The sequence below is a fragment of the Aphelocoma coerulescens genome, chromosome 9 (assembly GCF_041296385.1).
Source record: "Aphelocoma coerulescens isolate FSJ_1873_10779 chromosome 9, UR_Acoe_1.0, whole genome shotgun sequence".
Classification (NCBI taxonomy): domain Eukaryota; kingdom Metazoa; phylum Chordata; class Aves; order Passeriformes; family Corvidae; genus Aphelocoma; species Aphelocoma coerulescens.
Window position 1 is genome coordinate 17,728,282 of NC_091023.1, and position 12,241 is coordinate 17,740,522.

Genomic DNA, 12,241 nt, shown 5'->3' on the forward strand with positions numbered 1-12,241 from the left:
AGGACATAGAGCATGATATATGGGCTGGTGGTGTATCACAGCAGCCCCTGATTTATGCACTAGGCTCAGGCTCACGGGCTGCTGCATCCCAGTTGTTAAAGAGCTGCAGAGGCAGCGTGCTGGGCAAAAACAGCATCAGCCCCATCCACAGGCAAGGTGGAGGAGGAGAGCTGCTGGGGGACATGCTCCCAACACTCTCCCTGCCTGCAGGCGCTGCCCTTGGTGGACTTCCACTACCAGAAGGTGGGGAAGAAGCCAGAGCTGACACTCCTGTGGGAACCAGAGGAGCTGGAGGAGGAATCTGTGCCCCAGGTAAGACCCCCACAGCATGGAACAGGCTCACAACACCATGGCTGGCATGGAGGCTGTGTGCAACATGTGGATCCTGTGATGTCTGCAGGGACAGGTCCAGGAGGCAGGTCTTGCCTTGCAGGATGTCAGGTCCTGCTGTCCCTCTGTGTCCCTTTCCCAGTGAATCCAACTTCAGCCTCAACTTCCTCTGCCATCCAGCCCAGTCCCATCCCATCGCTGCCCTCACAATCTGACCCCTCCACAGCCTTCAGTCTCTGCCCTGCCTGCTGTGTGCCCTGCCTCCCAGTTCAGTTTCCTCCAGAAATTGAATTAACATGCTGTTTACTTCCTCCTTCTAGATCATCAATTAAGATGTTAAGTAAGATCAGGCCTAAGGCAGCTCCTGTCTAGACCCTTCCCCCCATCCTGGTATTCTTTGCCCCTGACATAGCCTTTTCTTGGGGTTTCCATCCCTGTGACAGGGTTGAGCCTCAATTAGGAGAATTTTTTAAAATCAGACTTCCTGAGATGAAGTGTCAAATGGTTTAACAGCATCTAGAAATCTCTCTCTTGTGCCCCTGTCATCTATTAACTTGGTAACTCAATCAAAGGGAGCAATCGCATTTGTCTGGCTTGATTAAGTGGTGCTTCTTTGCCAGCTTTTGTCTGGCATGGCTATAAAACCCCAGCTGTGTTGACTGCTGTGATCCCTGCCTGAAGGGCTGAATCCCAGCTTCTCCCTGCACCACCCCAGGGGCTCTGCACTTGAGCCCCAATTCCATCCAAGCTCAGCACATCCCATCCTTGCCCAGCTAGGGATCCTGACACAGAGTGGGCTGACCCTCCCATCTGGTGTGATCTGTGTCCTGGAGAGTCCTTCCCTTCCCAGGGTGGATGTTGTGATCAGAGCTGGATCCAACTCTGCAGACATTTCTGCAGGCCTTCCTCCCTTTGGAGCTGAGCTTTCCTGTCTCAGCTTGGCTCAGAGAAGCCCCGTGGATGCAGCCTGGAATGGCCTCAGTTCCTCCTTTCCTACAGGAGCAGGGATCACTTACACCCTAGCAGGGAGCTGATGAAAAATGATGCCCCAGCATGAGCAGGGCCCATTTTGGTTAAGCAAACAGTTGGTAGAGGAAACTCCTCCACAAACCCTCCACACCTCCTAAGAAAACACTGGAGCTCTCCCATGGGATCAGGGTCTGAGAAATCTTCTGAGCCAGCAGATCCCTAAGTTTATAAATCTTCAGTCCTGGGATGAGCCAGATCCCTATGGGCCATGCTGAACTCTGGTAGATGTCACCTGGACACCCCACAGCACCAAGCACCCCAGCTCCTCGCCTGACCCCAGTGCTTGGCCTCTGCTTCCAGGTTTAGCTGAGCCTGGCCAGGCAGTGGGAACATCAGGTAAGGTTGTGAGTGAGAAGCTGTGCTGGGATCTGGACTGTTTGGCCCTGCCACGGAGGGGAGGTGTTGCCCCCATTTCTCTCTGATCTCCAGGGGATTACCAGGGCCTCAGTGGGCATCACTGAGGGGTGAAGTAAGAAGTGGATCTAAGACTCAGGGGATTTGATGTGAAATTGTGCAGTTTCATGGCAGTTCAGCAAAGGGATGAAGCAGGATTGCGGTGGAGAATGCTGATAGTCCCCCTTTGATTCCCCCAGATTGGGGGGCTGCCCCATGACCACCACCCCCTGCACTGCAGCCAGCTGGGGTGGGCAGAGGCTGGTGCTCAGTAGCCCACAGCTCTCTGGGCAGCCACATGTGATAGGATTTTTCTGCAGGTCGCTCCTCACTGGCCACTTTGGTACATTTAAGTCTCAATGAGATTTTCGTGTTCTGAGTAATTAATCTGGAGCAGCCGGCGCTGGATGAGCTGGGAAGCGTTGGACAAGGTTATGCCGGCAGCTCTGTGCCTGCTTCTCCTGGGGCCAGCCCTGAGCAGATGGCCCCAGCAAGCCCTGCTACACCACAGGGCTTGGGGACGGGCTCCAGCAAGCAAAGTCCCCAAATGTCTGGGCATGACCCCAGGAAAGCCCTTCCCAATGTCCCAGCCAGCCCCTTAACTGTGCCTCAAGGACAGACCAGATCAATACTTTCCATTTCTAATCCATACAATCGCAGGAAGAGCTGGGGTCAGAGGAGCAGGGAGGTGGCAGCAGCAGCACCGTTGCTGAACAGGAGGAATTGATTTTCTGGGGTCTTCATTTCCTTGCATCTCTCATCCATTGTGCTCCCTTCCTGGGTCTCCTCTCTCTGTGGGAGCACAGGCAGATTGCTCCCTCCTTGTGGGATGCTGATGAAATGCTCAACGTCATGTGGAAAACCCTTCTCGCCGCAGCCCGACGTTGGCTCTTGGCCAAGCTCCATTAAGGGATGATGTGGTTCTGCGGCTGGAGAGGGAAGAAAGGCATGGGGGGCCTTGAGGGGAGGTTGGGACCCAAAGCCAAGGGCACAAATGCCCACAATCCTTCCTAGACTGTGTGGAGAGCAAGTGGGGGCCTGATGAGGCTGGGATAAGTGAGGATGTTTTGGGAGGCTCTTGGGTTCCCTGGCTGGTGTCAGAGCCCATGGTGTTGCCTTGAGGATGCTGCCTTCAGCCCCAGGAGCACCCTGGATGCCAGCAGAGCTATCTGAATCCATCCTGCCCCATTCCTTGCTTCCTTATGGGTGCACTGGTGGAGGCAGCAAAAACCAGCACAGCTCTAAGCAAATCTTGGTGTGATGCCAAGCTGCCTGAAAACCCTCTTTTCTCTCTTTCTCTCCCTTGCTGAAGGTGATCACCATTTTCACGCTGGTGGAGGTGGTACTGACGGCAGATGGTGGCCCCCTCAAGTACAGTGCCCTGCTCAAGAGGCCAAGCTCGGACAAGTGAGAGCCCTGGCTCCATGGGCTCCCCACTTGTGATGCTCCCTCACCTCCCAGGCCCTGCACTGGCACCCACTGGAGACAGAAGGGACCCACAAGGACTTTGGGGTTTTGAGTTTTAAAACCATTGTGGTTTTATTTGTGGTTTGGATTTTAACTCCAGCTGGGAGCAGGGCTTGAGCCTGCCCCAGGCAGAATATTTCTACTCTCGGGTATTTTTAGCTTTATGCTTTCTTAATGTTTTTTTTAAGGCAGTGGTGTCCATCCCCAGCTTCAGTGCCCGTGGTGAAGGCTGAGAGGGGATACATGTCCCCAGGAGCGGAGAGGGGCTGGGATGTGGGTGCAGTGGGATGCAGCCATGGGGCTGTGAAGGAGGGTTTCTTGCAGGGTTGTGTGTCATGTAATAAAAGCTGGGTCAGCAGCTGTGTGTGGAGCTGTGTGTGGGTTTTATTTTGTGCCCTGCATGTTCCCCCCAGTTGGGGGATCCCAGCAGTAACTCATCTCCCAGGCAGCCCCCTCCCTTCCCCTGCCTGCCACTTCCCAGGCACTATGAAATCCAAGCGGCCTCACTGCCTGTCCCAGCCTCAGATATGCTTGGCCAGATGTGAAATCAGGACAGATGTTCCCAGCTCCTGATCCAGCAGGTATTCCCTCAGTCCCTCCAACTTCATGAGGAGTCCTTGTGCGTCTCCTCCAGGCCCTCACAACTTGGCCTCCAGCCTAATCCTGCTCAGGGACCCTGTGGCACCATGTCCTTGCATCCAGCACCTCGCTGACCAACTGACCTCTGCCATCTCCAGCCATCTCTGCCTTCTCTCTGTCCCCATGTTCCCCACCCATGCTGTGCAGGGTGTGTCGGGAGCATGGGCTGCTCTGGCAGCCTCCACATCATCACAGGCAGTGGTTGGTGAAGGGATTGACATCTGGCAAGAAGGAATGAATCCATTGTGCCAGGCAGGGAGGGAGCCCTGCATCACTGTGCCCCATCAGTGGTGACAGCGTGGCCCCAGCACCACATCAGCCCTTTGCAGGAGCTGGCCAAACCCTGAGTGCCTGGATCAGGATGGGGGATTAGGGCGGGGTACAGGACAGTTCCCAGGGGCTGGTGAAGCCATCAAGGACACCTGTAGTCTCCAGGGGTTGTGCTCCTGTAGTGTCCTTCCAGATGGCCTGGTGCAATCACGAGTGGATGTCATCCGATGCTGGTGACATGGGGCTGTTCCCTGCCCACAGCAGGTACCCCACTGTGCAGGTGTGCTGGCATGGGCTGCCCCAGGGCACCCAGCCTGTCAGGGACCAGCTGTCCCAGGAGCTGACAGGCAGCATGTAACTGTCTGCTGGCACGGACTAGAGGACACTGACACCAAAGCCAAGATGTCCACCCCCTACCCCTCAGCCCAGTGTCCCCTCCTCAGGTTTGTCTCAGGGGAAACCAGGCAAATCCAGCCTGGCCCAGTTCAGCCTGTCTGCAAAAACAGCCCTTTGCCCTGTGCTCTCCCTCCCACTCCCTGGGGTCCTGCAGGAAACCGCCCCCATGGGAGCTGGGGCCCAGAGGTGCCCTGGTCCTCAGGAACAGGCTGGAGGTCCTGCCTTGCTGGTGGGGGAAGGGATGGCCCCGGGGGGGGGGCTGGGGGCACTGGGAGGGCCCTTGGAGGGCTGGGAGATAGTCCGTGGTGAATGTTATCAGCCCATCGTCTCACGGGACAGGGAAGAGCCATAAAGGGCTGTGCCCTCACCCTGGACGAAGGCAGCATTCCAGGAGGGAGCCGGGGTGGGCAGCATGGGGCAACCGCTTTCCCCTGGAACCTGCCTTCTCCTCTGCTTTCTCGCCCAGCTCTCCACTGCAGCCTCCAGTGACAGGGGACATGTGGGACAGTGGGGTAAGAGCCTCTGGTGGGGGATGCTGGGGCTGGTGTCACTTTCCTGGGGGTCTCCAGGGACCATGTCACCTCCCCATAGGATACCAGCGAAGGGGAGCCCTCACAGCCACCTCAGGGGGGTCTGAGACCACAGCCTTTGAATGGATTGGTCTCAGCCCCCCACCAAAGCAGGCCCTGCCCCCCATCCCTGCTGCTCCCAACCCCCATCCCTGACTTTGGATGAAGTGCCCCAATAGCCACAGCCAGCTGTGGTTACCCAGCCATTGCACACTCGCTGTGGCTGATCCTCTGGCTCCTCATCCACTGCCAAGAGGCACAAGGGACTTCCCTGCAAAACCGTGCCTCAGTTTCCCCTCTGCAGGTGGTTTCTGAGCAATGCTGGGCTGCAAAAGACTATGCTGATCTCCAGGGGATTTCTGGTCCCCCATGGAGGGGATTTACAGCAGCTCAATTCACCTTGGGTAGAGATGGCAATGCTGGACCCCTGGAGGCTCCCAGCTCTGCTCTCACCTCCAGATGCTGAGAAGACCCCGGGCTACTGGAATAAAGGGGCCAGGAGGAGGCTGGAGTTGGCCCTGGCCTTGCAGCCAGCGGCACAGCGGGCCAAAAACATCATCCTCTTCATGGGTGACGGTGAGTGCCCCGGGTCATTGCCACGCCCTGCAGCTCCCCAACAGCCGGGGGATGTGGCTGATGAGAAGATGGGGCTGGGGCAAGCCCTCGGGCAGTGCCTGAGGAGGGCAGGGCTGTCCCTGGTCCCGGCCCCCTGCCACCCCGTGACTCGGACATGCCCACAGGCATGGGGCTGTCCACCATGTCAGCGGCTCGGATCTACAAGGGGCAGCTGTCCGGCGGCTTGGGCGAGGAGAATGTCTTGGCCATGGAGACCTTTCCCCACATGGCCCTGGCCAAGGTGAGTGGGGCAGTGCCCGGGGGGACACTCCTGCTGCCCCTGCTTGAAACTCCCCTGCACCTGTCTTGCTTCCAGACCTACACCATCGACCGGCAGGTGCCTGACAGTGCTGGCACGGGCACCGCCTACCTCTGTGGGGTGAAGGCCAACGCCAAGACTCTGGGACTGAGCGGGGCGGCCGTCTATGGAAAATGCCGCACCACCTTTGGCAATGAGGTGGACTCCATCCTGCACCGGGCCAGGCTGGCAGGTACGGGGCAGCCAGAAGCCCTGTCAGAGAGCCTGGCATGGCCATCCTGTGCTGTACAGAGCTTGATGGACTCCCTGTAAACCCTTGCCCATGCTGCAGGCAAGTCTGTGGGCATTGTGACGACCACGCGGGTGCAGCACGCGTCCCCCGGGGCAGCCTATGCGCACTCGGCCAGCCGGGGCTGGTACGCTGATGCCAACATGCCCAGGGAGGCCCTGCGGGACGGCTGCAAGGACATCGCCTACCAGCTGGTGCACAACACCGACATCAACGTGAGCTGGGGAGCGGGAGCGGGAGGGAGGGGGCACCGGGAGCACTGGGAGGGTCTGCTGAGCTCCCCGGCAGGTGATCCTGGGCGGCGGGAGGATGTACATGACCCCCAAGCGGACTCCGGACCCCGAGTACCCGGAGGACCCGGATCAAAATGGCACCAGGAAGGACGGCCGGGACTTGATTGCTGAGTGGCTGAGTGCCAAGCAGGTAGTACGCCAGGGAAGAGGGAATGTGACTCCAGGCACAGGGTGTGTGCCATTGGCACTGGCTCTGCTCTCACTCGCAGGGTGCCCGCTATGTCTGGGACAAGAAGGGCCTGGATGCGGTTGAAGATGACTCTGTGAGCCACCTTATGGGTAGGAGCATCACTGCCTGCACCAATGGCAATCCTTCCTCCTCCTCCTCCCCTCTCTGGAGGTGTCAACAGGGGCACAAAGCATGGCATGGACCCCCTCAACCTCCTCCCCCAGGCCTCTTTGAGCCCAAGGACATGAGGTACGAGCTGAACCGCAACACATCCACGGACCCCTCCATCGTGGAGATGACAGAAAAGGCCGTCCGCATCCTGCGCAGGAACCCCAATGGCTTCTTCCTCTTTGTGGAAGATGAGTAGCTCCAGGCGGGCACTGTGGCTGGGGCTGGGGTGGGATGTGGGTCCTGGGAGCAGGTGGCCACCCGAGGGGACTGGAGAGAGGATGATGGCCACATTCCCCGTGCAGGTGGCAGAATCGACCATGGCCACCACAGTGGCCGGGCCAAGCAGGCGCTGATGGAGGCTGTGATGCTGGACCGGGCGGTGGCACGGGCGGGCGAGCTCACCTCCCCCACTGACACTCTGACCGTGGTGACGGCCGATCACTCCCATGTCTTCACCTTTGGGGGCAGCACACCACGTGGCAACTCCATCTTCGGTGGGTCCTGGGGAGGGGCAGTGAACATCCCTCTTCCCACCTCACCCTGTTGCTGCTGTGGGAGGCTGAGCTGGCCCAGGCAGGGAGCTGGGGAGAGGTACCCAGCTGGGACAGGGGGTGACAATGTCTTTCTCTGTGCCAGGGCTGGCCCCCAAGAAAGCCAAGGACAAGCGAGCTTACACCAGCATCCTCTATGGCAATGGTCCTGGCTACAGCATCCGTGACGGGGCCCGTCCAGCTGCCAGCCTCCCTGCTGCAGGTACGAGCCTGCTGGGGATGTGGCAGAGCCACAGGGTGCCTGGAGACAGATTCCCAGTGAGTCTGCTGGGGATTGGGTGGAGGCACAGGGTGGCTGGGGACAACATCCCACTGGCATGGCCACAGGGGCCACACAGGGTCCTGATGCCACTGTGAGGCTCAGGAGTCACTTGGGCAGAAATCACACTGACGCAGGAGTGATGGGAGCTGTCCCCCCACCTCTGTGACGTGTCAGGGAGCCAGACCCCCAGCCCCATTTCTTGTCTTCCCCCTGCAGAGGACAAGGACTACAGGCAACAGGCAGCTGTGCCCCTGGAGACAGAGACTCACAGTGGGGAGGACGTGGTGGTGCTGGCCCAGGGCCCCATGGCCCACCTCTTCCACGGGGTGCAGGAGCAGCACTACATCGCCCATGCCATGGCCTACGCCGCCTGCCTCGAGCCCTATGCCACAGAGCCCGGGTGCAGGGCAGCCCGCAGGGCCTCCCATGGCACACAGTGCTCCCCACAGCCCCTGCTTGCCCTCCTGGCCCTCTGCATAGCTGCCCTCATAGTGGGAGGCTGAGAGGCTCTGGCTGAGTCCCAGTGTGGACAGGACCAAGGGATGCAATAAAACACAGGTTGTTTGTCTCCATCCATCGTGCAAAGGTTCACAGTGGCGGTCACCTCCTGAGGTGCTGCCCTGTGCCTGCTTCCCCAGTTGGCTGTGGCTCCTGGTTCTCTCCTTGGACCAGCACTGGAGGCACTGGGATGAAGGAGATGATGAAATGCGGGTGAGGGGAGGCCATGTCCTCCCCAGCTCTGCCTGTTTGGGACACAGTCCACAAGGGTTGGTACATTCCCGGCAAGGGCTGAGCAAGGAGCAGAGTTTTAGTTCGCATCTGTGGATTTATTGCTCAAGAAAGCCTGGGCAGAGAGCAGAGTGCTCGGTTCACGAGTGACCCCAGGCGCTCCCCATACCCACCATTGTCCCAGGTCCAATGCTCAGAGCTGCCCATGGCACCCTGGGACAGGACACTGCCTTGCCTGGCACTACAGCACCGTGGCCAGGGCAGGATTTCCTGCCAGCACTGCACATCCTCTTCTCCCTGCATCTGTCTGTGCCCCAAGTCCATCTGTGCCCAGCAGGCACAGGGTGTTGTGCCAAGGAGGTGCCATCAGCCCAGCCCTGCGGCCTTTGTGCAAACTGCTCAGCAGAGACATGCTGAACCCCTCCACACACCCTGCTAGGGCTGATCCCTGTCCAAAGTCCCTCCACAGATCTGCTGGATTTACAGACACTGCCAGCAGCGTTGGGCTGTCAGATCTCACCATGCGGCTCCTGGCATCCCTCACCCTCTGCCTCTGGGCAGGGCTCAGCACTGCTGTCATCCCAGGTGGGGACAAGGATGGGGACGGGTGCCTGGCTGGCTGCAGAGGGTGTCTGGGGAAGCAGGGTGTCAGCCTGGCTGGCCACAAGGAGGGCTTGGGGAGGGGAGCTGGGGCTGCCCAGCTGAGCAAGGATTAATGGGTGTGAGTTACCCCTGCTCTTCTGGGGTTTTTGAACCAGTTTTCCCCCAGGTTTTTGCTTGCTTCTGTGCTGGGGGCTCATCTGGGAGAAGTGCCTGTATCCTCTATCACCACCCCCTACCATGGATTTGGCCCCATCCCACTCGCCAGATAACGTCCCATCATGTCTGGTTTGGCTGCCCCCCTTGTTCCCTGCCCCAGGACCCTGGGGCCAGGCAGTGGGTGCAAGCCTGCATTGTCTCCCCCCACCCCATACAGTCCCCTGAACCACTTGGTCCATGTGAGAGGAGGCCCCAGCATGGGAGTGCCCAGGGAATGAGTATCCCTGGGATGTGGGTACCCTGCAGGGGTGCCTCAGGGATGCCGGTGCTGGTGAGCTGGGACTGATGGGTATTTGCACTGTCCCAGCGGAGGAGGAGATGCCATCCTTCTGGAACAAGCAGGCAGCTGCAGCCATCGAAGCCTCTTTCAAACTCCAGCCCAGGATACGCACAGCCAAAAATCTCATCCTTTTCCTTGGGGATGGTGAGTCTGGCACCCCTGGCACCACTGGCACCCCTGGCAGGCAGGCTGACATGGCCAGTGCCCTGCTGAGTGGGATGTGTGGAGGGCACCTGATCCAGAGGGTGACCAGGACCCTCTCTCTGCCCAGGATATGGGATCCCCACCATCACAGCCACACGCATCCTGAAGGGGCAGCAGCAGGGGAAGCTGGGCCCTGAGACCCCTCTTGCCCTGGATGCTTTTCCCTACGTGGCTCTCTCCAAGGTAAATTCCTGCATGCTGGACAGGGGCCATGGTGATCCCAGGTATGGGAGCATGGGGCTGCTGACACCCCAGGGCTGCACATATGCTGTGCATGGGGTCCCTCCCCATCCCATACGTGTCCATGGGAGAGCGAATGAGCGTGGCAGGGGGTGCTGGGGGGACACCCACTAGGGACCCCTGCCCTGAGCCCCTCTGTCCTTGGCAGACCTACAATGTGGACAGGCAGGTCCCCGACAGCGCGGGGACAGCCACCGCCTATCTCTGCGGGGTGAAGGGCAACTACCAGACTGTGGGGTTGAGCGCGGCTGCCCGCCACTCGCAGTGCAACACCACGGCTGGCAACGAGGTGTTCTCAGTGCTGCAGCGAGCCCGCAATGCTGGTAACGGGGGATGCAGGGCTGGGGGGACGCTGTGGGGACAAGGGGTGTCACAATGGGCGCTTTCCCCCCATGAGCATCCCATAGCTTGATGGTGGGGATCCTGTGTTGCCCTCAGTGGGGCCTGATGAGCGGGGTTTGGCAGGGAAGGCGGTGGGCATCGTGACCTCGACGCGGGTGCAGCATGCGTCGCCCTCAGGGAACTACGCGCACGTGGTGAACCGGGAGTGGTACGCGGATGCCAGCATGCCCCAGGACGCGCGGCTGCAGGGCTGCAAGGACATCGCCTGGCAGCTGGTCCACAACGTCGACATCAACGTGAGCGCCCGCACATGGGAGGAGGGGAGCGGGGACAGACACCTCTCAGGGCACCCCCACTAACACTTCATCCGCCTCATCCCCCCCAGGTGATCCTGGGTGGTGGTCGGAAATACATGACCCCCGTAGGGACGCCGGACCCTGAGTACCCCACCAACAGCAACCAGAATGGGATACGCGAGGATGGGAAAAACCTCATCGACATGTGGCTGGAGGCACGGCCGGTGGGTGACGCAGCGGGGATGGTCTTCTGCCCACTGCCCCTGGCACAGGGCCAGGCACCCACTAACCCCTGAGGGATTCGCCCACAGGGTGCCCACTATGTCTGGAACAGGACGGAGATGCTGGCTGCTGCCGCCAACTCCAGCGTGAATTATTTGATGGGTAACAAATGACCCCTGTGCCTGGACCCAAGAGGCACTGGGACACTCAGGCACTGATGCAGTCCCCAACATGTGCCCTCACAGGTCTCTTTGAGCCTGGGGACATGAAGTACGACCTGGTGCGTAACACCACCCTGGACCCATCACTCACAGAGATGATGGAGGCAGCCATCACCATCCTGAGCAGGAATCCCAAAGGCTTCTACCTCTTTGTGGAAGTTAAGTTGGGGCCCGTGCCCCTGGGGCCACTGAGAGGGGGGTGTAGGATGGGGCTGGGAGTTGGGGGTGCTGCCATCGGTCCCCAGCCCACTGTGGGTGCCCATCTGCAGGTGGCAGAATCGACCACGGCCACCACGACAGTGCAGCCCATAAGGCACTGACGGAGGCGGTGGAGTTCGACCGGGCCATCGAGCGGGCGGGTGCCCTGACAGACGAGGCTGAGACCCTCACCGTCGTCACCGCTGACCACTCACACGTCTTCTCCTTCGGTGGCTACACCCTGCGCGGCTCCTCCATTTTCGGTGGGGCTCTGCCCTGTGCTGCGTACTGCCAGCCCTGTGGCACCCTGACTGCAGCCAGAGGAGTGATACGGGTGTTTGTTGGCTGATCCTCCTCCTCCATCAACCCCTCCCCAGGTCTGGCCCCCAGCACAGCCATTGACGGGAAGAACTACACATCCATCCTCTATGGGAATGGGCCAGGATACCCAGGCTCTGATCGGCCCGACGTGGACCCAGACGAAGCCAGTGAGGGCACAGAGACCATGGCCGGGTGGTGGGGTGGGGCTGAGGGCCATCACTGCCCCCCTTAACCCCCTTCTCTCCCCTCCCCAGTGCAGTTCGAGTACCTGCCGCAGGCGGCTGTGCCCCTCAGCTCGGAGACCCATGGCGGTGAGGACGTGGCCATCCTGGCCAAGGGCCCCATGGCCCACCTCTTCCACGGGGTGCAGGAGCAGACCTACGTGGCCCATGTCATGGCCTACGCCGCCTGCATCGAGCCCTACGCCAACTGCCGCCAGCGGGACTCTGCCCCTGGTATCCGCGCCACCCCCCTGGCCCTGCTCCTGCCCGCCCTCCTTCTGCCCCTCTTCCACTGATCCCATGTCCCTAGGGCACCCCATGGGGCAGACTCATGTTCCCCTTCCTCCCCACCATGTGGCACCTGTGGGCAGATGGCAGCTTTCTGAAGCATCCCTGGTCTGGATGCAGCAGCCATGGGGACACCAAGTCCCGGGCAGCGGGGTGTT

The 12,241-nt window shown here is 60.1% G+C and overlaps 3 protein-coding genes across 6 annotated transcripts in view; all 3 read left to right on the plus strand.

The window, feature by feature from the left end:
- DIS3L2 (DIS3 like 3'-5' exoribonuclease 2) overlaps nt 1-3,582 on the plus strand; it is a 184,518-nt gene extending 180,936 nt beyond the window's left edge. For 3 of the 4 annotated variants that reach the window (XM_069024458.1, XM_069024459.1, XM_069024460.1), the window contains exons 21-22: nt 211-312; nt 3,065-3,582. In XM_069024458.1, coding sequence (XP_068880559.1) covers nt 211-312; nt 3,065-3,163 — 201 coding nt within the window. In that variant the 3' untranslated portion in view covers nt 3,164-3,582. Of the gene's footprint in view, nt 1-210; nt 313-3,064 lie in introns of those variants that run through there. The other variant, XR_011152723.1, reaches the window with a different exon arrangement.
- A 1,921-nt stretch (nt 3,583-5,503) lies between these two features.
- LOC138114867 (intestinal-type alkaline phosphatase 1-like) lies at nt 5,504-8,205 on the plus strand. Its single transcript, XM_069024817.1, has 10 exons — nt 5,504-5,669; nt 5,834-5,949; nt 6,025-6,199; nt 6,299-6,471; nt 6,545-6,679; nt 6,759-6,828; nt 6,943-7,075; nt 7,190-7,383; nt 7,526-7,642; nt 7,919-8,205. Exons 1-10 carry the CDS (start codon nt 5,504-5,506, stop codon nt 8,203-8,205), a joined length of 1,566 nt encoding a protein of 521 aa, XP_068880918.1.
- Nucleotides 8,206-8,952: 747 nt separating this feature from the next.
- LOC138114646 (intestinal-type alkaline phosphatase-like) lies at nt 8,953-12,091 on the plus strand. The gene is made up of 11 exons (XM_069024353.1): nt 8,953-9,016; nt 9,558-9,674; nt 9,802-9,917; nt 10,123-10,297; nt 10,440-10,612; nt 10,702-10,836; nt 10,924-10,996; nt 11,080-11,212; nt 11,323-11,516; nt 11,631-11,741; nt 11,829-12,091. Exons 1-11 carry the CDS (start codon nt 8,953-8,955, stop codon nt 12,089-12,091), a joined length of 1,554 nt encoding a protein of 517 aa, XP_068880454.1.
- The last annotated feature ends 150 nt before the right edge of the window (nt 12,092-12,241 follow it).

Coding starts and splice junctions, on each gene's coding strand:
- LOC138114867 (XM_069024817.1), top strand. CDS start 5,504: ATGGCAATGCTGGACCCCTGGAGGCTCCCAGCTCTGCTCTCACCTCCA. Junction 6,472..6,544: donor TGCACAACACCGACATCAAC/GTGAGCTGGGGA, acceptor GCTCCCCGGCAG/GTGATCCTGGGCGGCGGGAG. Junction 7,384..7,525: donor ACGTGGCAACTCCATCTTCG/GTGGGTCCTGGG, acceptor TCTCTGTGCCAG/GGCTGGCCCCCAAGAAAGCC.
- LOC138114646 (XM_069024353.1), top strand. CDS start 8,953: ATGCGGCTCCTGGCATCCCTCACCCTCTGCCTCTGGGCAGGGCTCAGC. Junction 10,837..10,923: donor TGTGGCTGGAGGCACGGCCG/GTGGGTGACGCA, acceptor ATTCGCCCACAG/GGTGCCCACTATGTCTGGAA. Junction 10,997..11,079: donor CAGCGTGAATTATTTGATGG/GTAACAAATGAC, acceptor GTGCCCTCACAG/GTCTCTTTGAGCCTGGGGAC.